Below are 17047 nucleotides of genomic sequence, written 5' to 3'. Positions count from 1 at the left end.
CTCAAAGTGCCCCCGGCAGTTACTCTCCTCCTCATTTGCCAGCCCCTTCCTTCTCCGTGATGCCAGCTTGTGGCAGAGGTTAAGGCTAAAGAGACCTTGGGCTTGAACTGTAGCTCTGTCTCTGATAGTTGTGTGGCCTTGGGGGCACGATGTCGTGTGTGTGTGTGTGTGTGTGTGTGTGTGTGTGTGTGTGTTTGTGAAGCACTCATACTGCAGAGCTAAATGGGGTAAGGTGTGTGTGTACAGCTGAAGCCATTGTTTTGTGAAAGCATAAATCAGAGCGTGTCACTCCATTTTATCTGTCACTTCACCAAAGGTGGGGTAACAGTTGCCCCCACTGCATGGGGCTGTGGGGATGCGCAGAGCATCTGGTGAACAACAGTTCCTCAGAGAAGTTAGGTGCTGCTGCTATCATGCTGCTAAGAACACAAATGATATCCACTGCCCACTGGAAAGTCCCGAATAACCAGTTCACTAAGCACAACACCCTTTCCCAAGAGGTGGGGGGGTCGGGGAGACCTTGCCACCCTTTCCTTTCCTCTAGCATGGTGCCTGGCACACAGTAGGTGCCTGCAACACATACACAGATGACTTACGGAATGGCAGCTGGTGGAGGGTCAAGAATTAGGCATTCTAGATCCAGCCTTTGCCAACAGAATGAAATCCCCCATAGTCTGCAAGTCTGATGGACAGTCTTTTTAGGACCTCATTTCCCTCTCCTCCCTCTCTCTGGTAGTTTCTGGGTCACAGCACGTTTCCCCCCTTCGCAGGGCCTTTGCACTTGCTATTCTGTCTGCATGGAATGTTCCCTCCTCCACTTCCCCTCCACTCCCCATATTTTGATCTTTGCATGAGTCTATCCTTTTTGTCCTTCAGGCTCCTCAGAGAAGCTTTCTCTGATGCCTTCTGCAAAGCAGTTCCCAGGCTCTCTGTTTATTACTTTGTCGTAGCACTCATCAGCAACTGAAATGATATGACTTCTGTGTTTATTGTCTGTCTCCTCTGCCTGGAATGGCAGTTCCACAAAGGCCAGGGCCTGGTCTGTCCTGCTCCTCAGTTTACCCTGAGTCTGGAGCAATGTTAGTGGAAGAATCCATGATGGAGGATTAAACGAAATAGTCTAAGTAGGTCGAGTGCTTAACACAGTCCTGACTCATCGAAAGTGCTCGCTGCATGGCACTGCTTAATACTGTTGTTATTGTTGTTACTGTATTTCCTCCAATACCCATGACCCCTCCAGCCAAGCAAACATGTGGCTTCTTCCTTCTGCCCCTTCCCTTGGGTTCAGCCCCTGCCTTCCTCGGCTGCTCCCCACTCCTTTTCTCCCTGTTCCAGTAGTGGCCTGATTACAATTTCGGATTTCCTGCAGAAAGGAGAGTCCACAAAATTGTAAAGGGAAATGACTAAATTGGCCATCAGATGGAGCAGTAAAATTGCTGAAAGTCAACGCTGACGATCAAACTCCTTTGGCAGCCATCACATAATTATCCACCAGCTTGACTCTTGGTGGGGTGGGAGGAAAGAAAATGAATTTTACGCATTTATTAATTTTTTCCATCTGTTTGGAGCCCTGCTGAAATGTGGCTTAGTGCTGCAGTGAAAGCCTGGTTGACAGAACCTGTGATTGGGCTCTGAAGTCCAGCCCCTGGCAGGATAACGGCCCAAAATGCAACATTCAGGTCACATGGCACGGGCAGGAGGAATGGAGGTGGAGGCCCCAGAGCCCAGCACCATGCCTAGCACAGAGGATGTACTTGGAATATGTGAATAGATGATTTATGAAGTGACAGCTGGTGGTGCAGGACCAAGGAGCAGGTGTTCCAGATCCATCTTTGCCCTATCTCACTCTGTGGGCTGGGCACATCCCTTAGACTCTCTTTCTCCATCTAAAACATGAGAGTAAACATCTGTTCCTTCTTGACCCACAACCTTATAGAAGGAAGTAAGGCTTACAAAGTGTGAGGGGGGCTTTGGGTTTTAAAAAGAGGAGTTCTAAATCCCTTGAACCCACTTCCTCTCCATCTCTTCCAAAGCAATGAAGGCAGGTGTTGAGAATGCTAACTCTGAGGTTCTGTGCAATCTTCAAAAGTCTTCAGAGGCATTCAGGAGCAAGGCAGGAGGGGGAGGAGAAAAAGTGGAAGGGAGGAAGAGAGGAGGAGAAGGAGGATGGGAGAAACACTGTTTACCTGAGAGTAGGTTTAGGGCAAACATATCTGTTTCATGTAATGTTGGAGACAGCCTGGAATTCCAGCCCTTATTCTGAGACTCCTTATCTATGTGACTTCGGACAAGTCACTTGACCTCTCTGAGCCTCATCTTCCTCCTGTGTAAAACAGGATAACAATGGTTCCCACCCCGTGGACGAGGGGGCTATGAGGATGAAATGAGGTAATTCATGTAAAGCTCTGAGCAGAACGTCTGGAAAACTGCAGTTCTTTGTAGAAGTGAGGTGCTGCAATTGTTACACTATCAGCAAGGCTGAAGATAAGTCCAGTGCCCATTGGGAAGTCCCAGATAACGAGTTCATTAGGCGCAACAGCCTTTCCCAAGAGTTGGGTGTGTGGGGAGACCTTGCTACCCTTCCCTTTCTAGCTTGTGCTGCCACCTACTGGTGAGGACCAGAATTACAGCTTCTGGAAAGCTCTCCCCATGACCCCACCCCTCACAGCTCCATCCTCACTCCTGGGATGGGTGGGAGGCACATTGGCAGGGAGTGGGGAGGCAAATCCAAGCCCCCAGTTCTGAGGCCACGGTTAGCTTGCAGAGATTCCTGAAGGCTTGTCGACCCCAGTGAGAAAATGTGTCCCAAGTCTTATCCATTTCACTTTCTGATGATCCCTGGGACAGGCCCCTGGTCTGGGCCAACACCCTCTATTCCTGGATGATACGGCAGCCTCCTCACTGGCCTCCCTTCCTCCACTCCTTCCCACAGCAGCAAGGAATTTTTAAAATATACAGATCTGGTCACCTTGCCCCCAGCTTAAATCTCCCAGTTTGTCCCCTGCCCTGGGACAAAGTCCAAACCCTCTGCCCAGCTCACAAGACCTCTCGGGCTCTCACCTCCCACTCAGCCCTGTCACCCATCCTCTGCCCCTTCCAGGCCTTGTTGGTGCTGTTCCCTGGCCTGACATGTTCTTCCCTCCCTTCTTTGCCTGGTGCGCACCTACACACTCCTGAGGGCTCAGCATGGGGGCTGCTTCCTCCAGGATGCCTTCCTGGATCCCCCAAGGCTGGGGCAGGGGTCCTGCAGTCTTTCCCCTTACCAAGCCATGTCGCCTCTGGATTTGTATCCCCTGCTAGACTGAGTGGGAACGGTGCTGGGTTTTCTTCACTGCAGCATCCCCAAGCCTACCAGACTCTTGATGCATATCAGGTTTGCTAAGTGATGAAAATCTTGGCGATAAAGACCCAACTCTCTACAGCTCGAGCTGCCCTGGGGGTCCCTATAGTGGCCACAATGTCCTGAAAATGACGTTGAGAGTCTGACAGGTGTTTGCCACTTTTGTGACACCCACCCAAGGGGGGCCTAGTGTGGCTGGCTCGAGAATGCAGTCTCCTTGGTGGGTTATGGGGGTACAGCGATGGCTACTTGGGCTTATCTTCTGACTTATTCTGGGCATCTGAGGATGTGTCCCCTGAGGCCTACACCTTGTCAAGGAGTGGGAGGCTGGAGGGGGGCATGATCCCTAATCTCTGCCTTGTGTTCCCTGGTGTGGAACAGCACGTTGCCTCTTCCATGGGCTCCACGTGGCAGTGGCAAGTGCAGCTCCCCAACTCTGAGCTCTTTCTCCTGAGAACTGATCCCTTTTATAACAACAATTCCTGCAGACCTGGAGGTCTTATCTCCCAGCCCAGGCTCGGGCTCAGTCCCATCCAGTTGGCCATGCCCACCGCCTCTCTTAGGATGGGTCCCCCAGGATCCCACTTTGGGATAGGGATTGTCATGTAGGTGATTTGTTAAGGACTGGCCCCTGGGGACACTGGTAAGTGAGTGGAGGAGCAGGATGGGAAAGGGGAAGGAGGTAAGCGAAGGGACACTTTCAGGCAAAGTCCCAGATCCTGCCTGATCCCTCTGGGAATCCTGGAGTGTAAATTGCACCTCGTGGTCGTCATGCCCCAAGATAAGGAGCTGGCCTTTCACGTTCTCACACCCGCCAGTCATTAGCTAAGGACTATCCTGGGGTGGTGTATACTCCCCAAGCTTCCTGGTCTGTCTTCTTTGCACTTTTGCTCAAAGAATGTATGAGTAGCCCAAGGGCAATTCCCCAAAGAAGAGTTCAGACTGACCATTAGCAACAAAATCTGGGAACGGGCACCTGGGACTCTTCCCTGCATTCTCTGATTGAGCCAGTTGACATGTTATCAGTCTTCTTTGAAGCGTTGTGCAGTGCAGTTTCTGGAAAAGTCCATGTGTCTTTTCTTCAACAAGGCAGCTACCCCATGTCTTAAAATAGTGGCCACTGCCAAGAGCCCTCTGTCTAGCCCTGTCCCTGCTCATGAGCTCACTTTAGAGGTCTTTATATGTTCTTTAAAAATGTTACAAGGTACTCCTGCTTGTTGTAAAGTGAAATTTCCAAGCTCTCAAAGGCGTTTATGGTCATCATGAAAATTTCCTGCCACCTTCATTCCCAGAGCAGGTTTCTGGGCAGATATTTTTCCAGGTAGTTTACTGATGTGGTTGGAAGTGGTTATTCAGGCCTGCCAGCATGTTCCTGATTTCATCCCTGAGGGTGAGCTGGGGTGGGTTGGGCAGGGAGTGACGGAATTGACAGGATGTCTGGATGGGTACCTTCCGATGTCCTCAGCCAACCCTGAGCACGGCTCCCCCCAGGCTCTTTGAATTTTTTTTTTTAGATGGAGTCTCGCTCTGTCACCCAGGCTGGAGTGCAGTGGTGCAATCTCGGCTCACTGCAATCACCGCCTCCCAGGTTCAAGTGATTCTCCTGCCTCAGCCTCCCAAGTAGCTGGGATTACAGGTCAGTGCCACTATACCTGGCTAGCTTTTATATGTTGGCCAGGCTGGTCTTAAACTCCCGGCCTCAGGTGATCCGCCCACCTCGGCCTCCCAAAGTGCTGGGATTATAGGCGTGAGCCACCGCACCTGGCCTGGACCTGATTTTGATATCACTGCAATTGTAGCCCATGTCCCACCTGCTGTGGCCCCTGGTGGAAGGTTCACACACACTATTGTCTCTACCCCAGGCTATCTTGGCACATTTGAAGTGCTCCCTGGCCCCAGGACTTGGGAGCTGTGAGTCTCAGCCCACTGGTGGGCATCTGTGCTTGGGCAGAGGGTTTCTTCTCCGTGAGGTGTAGTGTCCCCAGCACATGCTCCGGGAGGCTGAGTAGCAATGCTTTCTGCCCCCACGACCTCCTTTCAAGACTTAGTCTAGAGCCTGGGAACTGGGCCCTTCTCAGAAACCTCAGGCAGGTCTTGACACCGTATTCCTTGGGCCTTCCCATTTCAGTGTGCTCCTGCGGCCTGCCAGCAGCTGGCATTGCCATCTCTTGGCTGGGGGCTTGCTGTGAAGCCACAGAGGGCCACTCTTCCCTAGGCAGGGCAGACAAGAAGCACCTAGGAATTAATATCATCCCCAACACCAGAAGCCCTCAACAAACCACTGGTGGGAGTCAGTGTGTAAATACCCCAGCTCCCTCACTCCCGGGTGGAGTATCTCCAAGGTGCATGTTCTACCCCGATTCCTAGAGCTTCGGGTAGGAGTCAGCTCCAGTCCCCACAGGGGTAGCTGGGTTGAAACCACACCCTTCACTGGCTGCCTTCCACTCCTTCCCTTCGCCATCTCACTTCCCTACTTCTCTATTGGTGTTTCCCACAATCACCTCCCAAATATACTGGCTGCCCTTGAGTCCTTGTCTCAGGGTCCACTCCTGGGGCGGAGACAGCCCGGCTGTCTTCCCTGAAGCCTGCAGCACAGCCTGGCGGCTCCTTCCAGCCAGGTTCAGATCTGCCCCTCCTCTCCCTCTCCTGCTCTGGACTTGCTCCAGCTGTCCTTGAGACAGAGGGTGATGACAGTAGTTCTTGCATCCTGTCCCCAGCTCCCTCTGTTCCCATCCATCCCACACGTTATGCAGGAACCGAGGATTCTCTCAGGCCCACGGGAAATCCCAGAAACACAGCTCCCTCCCAGCTGCCTAAGGGGGAGCCTGAAGCTGTCACCGACCTGTCTGAACCCATGGCCCATGCTGAGTCTGGAGCAGTTCAATCCCAGGGAGAAACATGGCCACTGGAGTGGTCAGAAAGTTCATTCAAAACCAGCAAAAATAAAATTTAATTGGGCTCAAGTCTGGGCAGTTGGTCCTTCCTCAGGACCGGCCATCAGCAGTCCCCGACGAAAGCACCCCGTTCTCTCCACAGACAGCTGGTTCCAGAAGGACCCTCTGAGGCTGCTCTTCCAGGTAGGATGCACTGTGGGAGGGTTCTGTTTCCGAGGAGGAGAGGCGTGACACAGCGTGCCAGGACCTGAAGCACCTTCCAGGCGGCACCCCCCGCTCCTCCTCCTCAGCCCCTGCCAGGCTCTGACTCCTAAGTCAGGCAGGAGCTTCTTCAGGCCCCTCGATCAGGAAGAGCCACAGCCACCCTAAAATGGCTTCGGGGGCACGCAGCCCTCCATCTCCAGCAGCTCTGGCCATCCCTCGTATTTGTTTGTGTCTGGGCTGTTCTTTAAGAACTAGAGAGAGAGAAGACAGAGAAATACAGGCAGTGGGTGAGGCTGTTTAGAACTCACGCCCACATGGGCACTGTGCTCTAACCTAAATGGGGGTGAGGGATGTTATTAACCCACTTCACAGATGGGGAAACTGCGGCTCAGAGAGGGGATGCAACTTGCTCAAGGTCTCAGAGATAGGATCAGAGTCCAGTTACTGCTTTCACGCCCTGAAGGGTAACCAGTTGTTGGAGAGATCTAGCCCCTCCCCACAAATTCTCTGTGTCCCTCTAGGATACCTCAAATAACAATAATGATAGCAAAAATAGAAAGAAGACTCCGACCACATCTTGAGCGCTTGTATGCCAGGTGCTGTTCTGCAGTGCCTTCTGTATTTAATCTGCACAGTGGCCCTAGGGAGTGTGCACTGTTTACATCCCATTCTACAGATGGGGAAGCTGAGGCACAGAGGGTCACTGCCCATAGTCACTGGCTGGTAAGTGGCAGAACCACCACATAATTAATATTAATTAGTACTAATAATAAGGGATGGGGCTCAGTGGCTCACACCTATCATCCCAGCACTTTGGGAGGGTAAGGAAGGAGGGTCACTTGAGGCCAGGAGTTCAAGACCAGCCTGGGCAACATGGGAGACCCTGTCTCTAGAAAACATAAAAAAATTAGCTGGGTGTGGTGGCGCATGCCTGTGGTCCCAGCTACTCAGGAGGTGGAGGCGGGAGGATCGCTTGAGCCCAGGAGGTCGAGGCTGCAGTGAGCCGAGATTGTGCCACTGCACTCCAGCCTGGGTGACAGAGCGAGACCCTATCTCAAAAAATATATATACTAGTAATAAGTATGTAAGAAGAATAAAATCACTTAGGATTGTTTCTAAAATGCTCAGGTTTAGTTTATAAAAGAAAAAAACGTAAATGGCAAAATCTGCCGTTGGAAACATTGTGGCTGACTCCCAGGAATTAAAAAAGAGATTCTAGATGCTACCTGTCTAAAACCCGGTTTCCCAAGTGTGGGGACTAAGAACAGACCAGCTTAGTCCCATCAGGGTGCCGGGTTCATTTTTGTGTGTTGGATCCCGGCCAGCTGGTTGCAGATGGGTGAAGGTGGTGCTGGGCTTCCTGTACTCCTGCACTTCCTCTGTCTTGCCAGTTCCCCTGGGTCTGGAGCCCACGCTTCGGGGCAGAACAGCGCCACCTGCCCATGCAGCCTCAGGCCTCTTGCTAGGGCCCTGCTGCAGCACCCCCACAGGACATTCGGGAACCACACCCGACCGCCCCTGCCCACCGGCCTCCTGCGTTCTTCACTGCATTCAGGTCATTTCTAGTTACCCGAATACATCCTCTTAGAAACACACACATACAGACCAAGACCACATTTTCTAGCTTAGGAAAAAAATCCTCCCATCCCAATCATGGTGCCCTTCCTAGAGCTCAGCACACGGTTCCCTGCACCTGCCTGCTCCAGCACCTCTTGTCTGATGATGGCATTGGCCTCCTCCCTGCCTTCTGACTTCCCTCCCCGTATTCTCCATGCCTAGCCAGGGAGGCTGAAGGGATGGGGACAGGCATCCTGCTCCTTTCCCCGGGCTCCCCTTCCCCGTCACACAGCTCCATGTCTCAATTTCTTTCTCGTTCCTTCATGCCTCACTTGCCCATCATCCTTCTTTTCTCCTTTTCCCTCTTCCTTTTCTGATAATTATCTGTATACCTGCGTATTTATATATGACCCAGCTTTTGCGAAATGGCCAAGGCAGCTTCCTGGCCAATCAGACCACCCTGGCCTTTGGAGTGAATGAAAACCAGGGGCCTCTCCGCAGACAATCTTCTCAATTTTAAAACCCTTGGGAGGTGACTGGGTGACTGTCCTTCCTACCACCACCCAGCTCCTCGTCCATCCTTCATAGGGCCGGGTTGTGGCCCAGAACCCACCTGCTCAAAGGGGCTTTTACTCCTGAGATCTTTGGTGCCTATGAAGACCCAGCTGTCCCGGAAGCCCAGTTGTTTTGCGTAGGAACTCCCCAAGTCAGAGAAGAGTTTCCTGCTTTCATCATTCATTCTGCAGAGGACCAGAGAGGATGGTCAGGATGCGGGGGTGGGTCGCAGGGGCATCAGGTGGTGGGATTCCCATGGGGTGAGGTTCCCACCCTTCTCCCCATTCAGCATCTGCCCTGGGGGTGCCCAGAGAACGTGACTGCACTCAGGAAGGACAGGGTAAAGGGCTTCGAGACTTCCTCTCCAAAAGGGCCTCAGATGGGGCTGGAGATGTGTTAAAACAGTACTGCTCTGTTTACAAATATAATACACATTCATTTGGAAAATATGGAAGATCACAAAGAAGTAACTAAGAAATACAGTTTCACCCCTCCTCCCCTTGGCATGATCAGTGTACATATTTCCATATAGTGTGTTTTTTCCCCTCAGCACTAGAGGGTGAGCGATTTTTCACGCCCTTAAATACTTTCTGCAACATCATTTTTGATGCAGTCTATCTTCATTTGTGTATATATCATATCCTATGTCACTGTATGTCATAGTTTCTGTAGCCAGTCAGCTGTTATTATTGGACAGGGAGAGGGTTTCCAGTTTTTCACTGTGGTAATGAAGGCTGTGATGAATCTCCTAGAACATTTCTTTGCATACTTGTCTGATAATTTCCTCGAGGTAAGTTGCCAGAAAATGGAGCTGGCAAAAGAGCAGGAAAGGGTGTGCAGGGTTTGAAGGTATTCAGTTTGCATCATTGTGTGGCCCGACAGGTAGAATTTTGTACTTACTTGGTCCCTGGGTCGTCGTAGGAGGCCACCAGCACCAGTGCACCCCCCGGAATTTCTTTAAGGAATTTCACTAGGTGCGTAATATCTGGGGGAGGAAGGAAAAGGTGCTGGTGATTTAGGGGAAATGAGCCCTGGTCATTCTCATGCTTGTCTACTGCCCCATGATGCAGGAGTCAGCTAGGCCCGGTGGACACTGGGCTGAGCTCAGAAGCCAGGAGGAGGAGCATCCCGGGTGGAGCTCCCTGTAGCCCTTGTCCTAGGGGAGGGCAGAGTGAGCAGAGTGAGGGGGACTCATCCAGGTGATGTGGGGTGGCTGCTGGACACTGGAATTTAGAAATTCCCCACGTGACTCTGATTTGCACCTGAGGGTGAGCACCACTGGCAGAAGGGCCCTTGGGTGCCTACCCCTCTGGGGACCAAGTGCCATCATCTCTCAGGTGCTCTGGGCCCTTTGCATACCCCAGACCCCATTCTGCACTGGAGAATGGCCAGATTATCTGTGCTGACTTTAGATGGTATAGCACGTGGCCTCAGACAACTGAGATCCCTGGGAGAGAACTCGAGTCTCCTATGAATACAACTCTCTTGCTGTGTCAAGGAGCAAGGCTCTGCATGTGTCTTTAACGCCTCCCTAACTTGCCAAGCTCTCTATTTAACAGAGAACAGCTCTAGGCTTAGCTCCTGGGAGAAGCATCAGCATCCAGCTCACTGTGAAGAGGCTGATTTGTTTCCATTGTGATTATTATTATTATTATTATTATTATCATCATTTTGACACAGAGTTTCGCTTTTGTTGCCCAGGCTGGAGTGCAATGGCGTGATCTCCGCTCACCGCAACCTCCACCTCCTAGGTTCAAGCGATTCTCCTGCCTCAGCCTCCTGAGTAGCTGGAATTACAGGCGTGCACCACCACGCCCGGCTAATTTTGTGTTTTTAGTAGGATTGGAGTTTCTCTAGGTTGGTCGGGCTGGTCTCAAACTCCCAACCTCAGGTGATCCGCCCATCTCGGCCTCCCAGAGCGCTGGGATTACAGGCGTAAGCCACTGTCCCAGGGCCCTCCATTGTGATTACTTCTATGCTCACCTTCCCTGCATTACAAATGATAATAGCTTTCCACTTAAGGCAGTAATATAGTTTCCTTTTAAGATATATTTACTTAGGTAAGAAAAAAAGTGATCCAATTTAAAGGAAAATACTAATAATGCAGATGTTATTCTAGAAATGGTGCAACTCGAGTGGGCTCAAGTTTGTGAACAAGCAGACTAGTGGTTGAAGCAGAGACTATATCTGTCAAATGAGGATGAGTAATAGCCCTGCTCATAGCATCTTTATAAAGTGCAAATGTGACAATAACTTTGAGCATACAGTAAGTGTACTCTAATGGAACCAAAAATTATTAGCAGGATTGGCTGCATAATTTGCAGGACCCAGTGCAGAATGAAAATGCAGGGCCTTTTAATAAAAAATTATTAAGTATTTCAAGACCACAATGGCAGAGCATCAAGCCAAGTGTGAGATTCTTCCAAGCATGGGCCCCATGTGACTGCCCTGTCCCCCGGTCATAGGCCCACAAAGCTGGCCTTGATTATTAGTATTCCAGTGCGGACCACTAGGACCTTGGGGAAGAAGCCATTCTCCCAACTAAGGCCAGCTGCCAGCCAGCTCAGTGACAGAGGTTTCCGGTCAACCACCACAGTCGCTCTTCTAAAGAAATGGCCCTTGAACTTTTATGACAAAAGCAGGAAGCTCTTAAAGCACCATTAATTTGTGTTGTTAGCAGATATTATGGTCTGGTGCTTGTCTGGATGGACGGTGGGTATTTGGAAAAAATAAAGCATGCCTTCTGCTAATGATCACCTCACTTTAAGAAGCCATCATCCCCTTTTGTTTCCTGAAGGGAAGGGCTACTTGCTCACAATGCTTCTGTTTCTGGGTCCCCATCAGCCACGGCTACATTCAAGTTTATAATAAGGCATTTTAAAGCTTAGTTTCATCTTTACACTTTTTTTCCTTTTCATTGTGACAGATGATTTCCTTGCTTCTGGGTCATCTGGATGGAATGAGGGAAGAGGGGAGGGAAGGGGAAGAGGAGGAAGGGAGAAGACTAACATAGCTTGCCTGGACCCCTCCACCAGTCAGGCTGGACACCCTTCCACCAATTATTTCAGGTTATCATCTAATCCTCACATCAATTTTATGGAGTGGAAACTATAGCTGCCTCTATGTTATAGATGAAGAAACCGAGGCTCGAGAGGCGCCACTTGCTTCAGGTCATGCTGCCAGTAGTCTCCGACTCCGGAGACTGGACCTTTTCCATAAACCTGGCCCCAGGCCACGCTGAACATCAGTAGGACTCCAGGCAGGATGTCTGGTCCTCAGCCCCTGGCCTGTCCCCATCTCCTGTTGCCCCTGTCCTCAGCTCTATCCTGTACCAGGAGGGACCTTGCACACTGCATGTGGGCACTTCAGTGTGCCTATCCAAACTCCATCCACACTACCCTCCCGTCAAGCAACAGCCAGCCTCTGGTCACCCTCCATCCTGGGGGAGTGTCTGAAGCCTGGGGGTGGGGCACACCTGGTAAGAGACCTGTGTGGGCCCTGATGCAGACTCCAGGTCAGCACACCCCTAGCTCTGCGGACTCCTCACCCATGAGTTGGGATGGAGATGGAGGAGGGCCGGGTGGGGTCTTATGAAGCCCTGGGCCCAGGACAGGGTTCCAGCTGCCCATCCGACGTTTCCTGAGCTCACTTCTTAAATAAAGCATTGCACTGGAATCCCTGTCTCAGGATCTGAGTTTGGGAGATTCCAACTGAGATGGCCAGAAGGAGTTTTGAAAGCAGCAGGACACCCTCAACCCCCCACCGCACCTCTTCCTGGGTGCCTCCTGTGAAAAGAAGCACCAGGCACCTCGAGCCACCAGGTCCCTTGCCACATGAAGAGGCTCAGCCCTCTACACCACACCCCCCACTGTGACTTCAGTGTCAGCAGAGGCACCTACCTCCAGAGTACATGTCAAATGCCCTCTGTCCCAGCACAGCTCCCGTGGTTCCTAGGGGTTAAAAGGAGAAGGATTATCCCCTGTAACACGTGTTGTTCTGCCTGTCGTTTCTGCTGAAAATGGCTAACCTGTAGTCTAAGGTCTAAAAACAGAATAAGAATCTAATGAAATCAGGTCCTATAAAGAGCACGCAGGACTAAAGCAGGTGTCCAGGAATGGCTGGGCTCGTCTGAGAGGTTCAAGAACGTAATGGCTGAGGAGATCTCTGGAATTGAACTGAGTCTACTCAGTCTGAGTCTGTGTTCTGTCCTACCAGTTTCTAACGCAGGACTTAGCATTTTGACCTCAATTTTGCATCTATACAATGGGTTGTGGGAACTAAAGGATATACATTTAAAATACTAATAGTAGTCATACAAGATGAATTTTAGCTGCAAAATCAAAATCAAAATGACAGTTGTCATCATCATTCCCACCTAAATAGAAAACCTACAACTGGAGTCCTCCACCTCTTGAAGGCAAAGGGATTTGTGTTGGGCTAAGTGGTACTCAGTTTCCCAGGGTCCAGTAACCTGGATTGTGTTTGTAGCTTTTGTGGGAGGAGGTGGCCGAAGGCCCAGCCCTCCAGGGAACCGGGTCTTACGGAGGAACGTTACAGTTCGCGCTCTCCGCCGCTAGATGGCGGTGTTGCAGAGGAGATGGCAGCTCCGAGGCTTACGGAGGAGCGTGGGGACGAGGCCTAGGCTGTCCAGGTGGCGCGAGCAGGCTCGCTTAGCAGCCCCTCCAGGATTCTCGGGAGCCACGTAGCGTGAACGGAATGCTTCACCTGGGGCACTTGGAAGGAGTCTATGAACCCATGGAGCTGCTTTTGTGATTGCGTGCGCTCGTGAATGTTTCTGCAATTGGAGAGTGGTGGGGTGGGGGTGGCGGCCAGCATAGCTGGAAGATCCTGAGGACTCTCTGCCCCACTAAAGGTTAAAGACTACCAGATCCTTAGCAATCCTTGTGTTGTTCTTGGTCATACAGATGAGGACGCTGAGCCCCTTACATGATTTGTTGGGCTTCCCCACATCTGGCACACAAAGCACACATGTATACAGTAGGTGCCGTATACATGGTTGAGACATTTCTAGTCTAGGGAGGTAGTTCAGGTGAATGATTAAGACCTGGAGTTAACTTGATCCAGGTTCAAATGTAGGTGGTTTTACAGGCTGTGTGACCTTGGGCAAGTTGTTTAACCTCTTTTTTTTTTTTTTTTTTTTTTTTTTTGACAGGGTCTCTCTCTGCTGCCCAGGCTGGAGTGCAGTGGTGTGAGCTTGGCTGACTGCAACCTCGACCTCCCAGGCTCAAGCAATCCTCCCACCTCAGCCTTAGCTGGGACTACAGGTGTGCACCACCACACCCAGCTAATTTTTTTACTTTTTGTAGAGATGGGGCGGATTCGGGGGGTGGTTCACTGTTACTCAGGCTGTTCTTGAACTCCTGAGCTCAAGCGATCCGCCCACCTCAGCCTCTCAAAGTGCTGGGATTACAGGCATGAGCCACTGCACCCAGCCTGCTTAACCTCTTTGAGCCTCAGTTGCTTACCTGGGAAATGGGGATATTGAGCATAGCTCCATCCTAGCAGTGATGGGGTTAAATGAAAAGGCACAGTAAGTGCCCAATAAATGCTAGTTCTTATTGCCATTGATGGTTGTTTTCATCCTTTTGGCTTTGTGAGAGGCAAGGAAAGAGGCCTAGTCTAGGGCCATCTCATTGGAGAATATTCAAAAAGTTTTTCTCAGGTGGGACCCATTCAGGGGAGAAAGTCAGCAGGTTTCAGCCAGGTCAGCTGCCCCCTGCGCCATTTCCTGTCTGCCCTCACTGTGGGGTGAGGGCAGATGGATGGGAGTGTTGATGTAAGCTGAGGCTCCTACAGTCTTCTGGAGTCTGGCGTGCACAAAAGAGCGCTCTGAGATCAGCCTGGGCACTCCCTCCCTGCAGGAGGGAGCCACCATCTCTGCAGCCACTTCACTGAGGCTGGAGTGGAACAGGCCTGGGCCCCCCTCAAACCTGCAGAGGAATGGCTCCACTCAGTCTCCTGTCTCTCCCTGCCCTGGCCCTTCCTGGGCTCCTAGGAAGTTGGCCAGGGCTGTCCTCTGACTCCCGTCTGTCCAGGAACAGCCCCATCACTGCTCCAGGCCTCACCTTCTCCCCTGACCCAGCAGGGTTTCTTGGCAGAGCGAGAAAAGGCTTTCTCTGGAGTGGAGTGGGCTTGAAGCGGCAAGGCCGGGGCTCGCATCCTACCCTGTTCCTTCCTAAGTGTGCTCATGTGTTCCTGCCATACACAAGCTCGACAGGTTCCTTCCTGAGCATCCCTTACAGCTTTCTCCATGCCTGCCCTGACCTTTGTCCCAGAAGTGGCCCTTACAGCCAGGGAATGGCCCTTGTTTTCTAAGAACAGAGGCAGAGAGGAGGTCTGGGCTGGGGCTAGACCACCTGGTCCTTACCTGACCCTGTAAGTCCACTCCCTCCTGAAACATGTCCCTACTTCAGGCTTGGTGGCCCTCTGGCCTCCTGTTTAAGTGTGTGTCCTGCAGGAGATGGGTTATCAAGGCCATGGATTCCCTTGTGGTCTCCCTGCCTCCAGTCCCCCTATTCCAAGCTGGAGGGAGGTTTCTGGAATGCAGGCCTGGCCCCTCACACCCTGCTCAAATCCTTTTCATGGCTCCCTACTGCTCTCGGCTTCCAATCACACTTCTTAGCAGGCTTGCTAGCTCCTCACCTTCTGGTCTTGCTGCTCTCTCCAGCCTTGCCTCTTCATGTTGCCCTGCAAGCCTCTCTCCCTCCCTTTCCCTTCTCCTCCCTGCACTGTGTTGCCTCTGCCTGGAAAGAGCCTTCCCCAATTTTCTCCTGGCCAGCGCCCACAGTCCTTCAGGCCTCAGCTGGCCATCACCTCCTCCTGGAAGCCTCCCCTGAACCACCCTGGGTCTGTCCCCTGTTCTACATCCCAGCTCTGCATCTCAGCTCCCATAGCTGTGCTTCCTGCCCCTCCAGAGAGGCTCACCACATGGAGATTGTTTGTGAGCTTCACAGATACCTACGGAGGCTGTGAAGCCAGGGCCTTTCTAGTTCTTGGCTGACCCCCAGTGTCCTGTACAGAGCCTGGCCCACAGTAGCTGCTGCCTGTATTTGTTGAATGAATGAATGAAGGTGTATACTCAGCACGTGATCCTGCACTGTCGTTGGTTGTCCCCACATCCTCATTCGTGTTGGTTTAAGCAGAGTGGCTTTGAGGTTGGGGTCATGTTTCACTCATGTTCCATAGGAGAAGTGTGTCCTCCTGAGATAGGAGCATGTGGCAGGGGCCTGGCTAGCTCTGCGGTTCTACAGCTCTGCGGGTCTTTGAGACCTTCTGTTCCCCCAGGCCAGCCACGCTTCCCCTCCTGAGCTCTATGGGCATTCCTGCCATGAGGTAGGAGCTGAGCCAATGTTGGTTGAATGAATATGCCGCTACCCCCTACCCTCCCTGGTGCAGGGTGGGAACTGTCTGGGGGAGGAATCTGCAACTCACCATTCACCAGGGCGATGTTTAGGCCTCTGCCCACGTTGTTTTTCACAGGACTCATGATCCTGAAGACAATGAAGAAGAAATATGACAGTCGGTCCCGAGCGTGTAATGAACACTCTGCTCTCCCACCTGGGGAACTCTGCGAGGGCCCACATAAGCAATGTGGACGTGTTGGGAAAAACATGGAATAACTGGGGCCATCTGTTTTCTCCTGAAAACTAGTGGTGGGCTGGATTCTCTGAAGAGTTTCTCAAGGCATGTTGGACCAGAACAACCGGCTCAGAGAAGAGGCGAGGTCCCTGCCTGGGCCTCTGAGGTGTTGGAGGCGGGGCCAGCCCACCCCCAGGCCGTGAGGCCTGCCTGCTGGGGGGAGGCAGAACCCAGAAGGTTGCTGCCATCCTGGGGTGTCTGAGTCCCCACATGGCCCAGCTGTGTTCCTGCTGGCCTGGCATCCACACCCTTGTCTCCGGATGTGCGATGGGAGAATTGTCTTTCTCCACGAACAGGCCAGGTGGTTCCTGGGATTGACCTCTCTCTCCCAGGCGTGGACAAGCAGAGCATCCTACGTCCCCAGCTACAGTGACTGGCTGATATGGTTTGGCTGTGTCCCCACCCAAATCTCATCTTGAATTCCCACGTGTTGTGGGAGGGACCCAGTGGGAGGTAATTGAATCATGGGGGCAGGTCTTTCCCATGCTGTTCTCATGATAGTGAGTAAATCTCACAAGATCTGATGGTTTTATAAAGAGGCTGCACAAGCTCTTTCTCTGCCTGCTGCCATCCATTTAAGATGTGACTTGCTCCTCCTTTGCCTTCCGCCATGATTATGAGGCTTCTCCTGCCACATGGAACTGTGAGTCCATTAAACTCTTTTTCCTGGATAAATTACCCAGTCTTGAGTATGTCTTTATCAGCAGCGTGAAAACGGACTAATACTCTGGGCTAGGCTTGGTCATGTGACCCAGGCCAGTCAATGAAACACAGGCTTGGGACTTTTGCAGGGATAATTTAGACAGGAAGGCTCTTTTCCCATTAGGGTGCTAGGCTG

At 51.8% G+C, this 17047-nt stretch overlaps 1 protein-coding gene across 1 annotated transcript in view; it reads right to left on the bottom strand.

Moving 5' to 3' along the window:
* Positions 1-6266: 6266 nt before the first annotated feature.
* FAM3D (family with sequence similarity 3 member D) overlaps positions 6267-17047 on the bottom strand; it is a 31953-nt gene continuing 21172 nt past the window's right edge. The window contains exons 6-10 of the mRNA XM_030810166.1: positions 16003-16061; positions 12450-12500; positions 9451-9535; positions 8609-8735; positions 6267-6689 (exon numbers count right to left, since the gene is read on the bottom strand). Coding sequence (XP_030666026.1) covers positions 6600-6689; positions 8609-8735; positions 9451-9535; positions 12450-12500; positions 16003-16061 — 412 coding nt within the window. The 3' untranslated portion in view covers positions 6267-6599. The remainder of the gene's footprint in view (positions 6690-8608; positions 8736-9450; positions 9536-12449; positions 12501-16002; positions 16062-17047) is intronic.

The sequence above is a fragment of the Nomascus leucogenys genome, chromosome 4 (assembly GCF_006542625.1).
Source record: "Nomascus leucogenys isolate Asia chromosome 4, Asia_NLE_v1, whole genome shotgun sequence".
NCBI lineage: Eukaryota > Metazoa > Chordata > Mammalia > Primates > Hylobatidae > Nomascus > Nomascus leucogenys.
The sequence above is the reverse complement of the archived record's forward strand: the minus strand, read 5'-3'. Positions and strand labels throughout refer to the sequence as shown.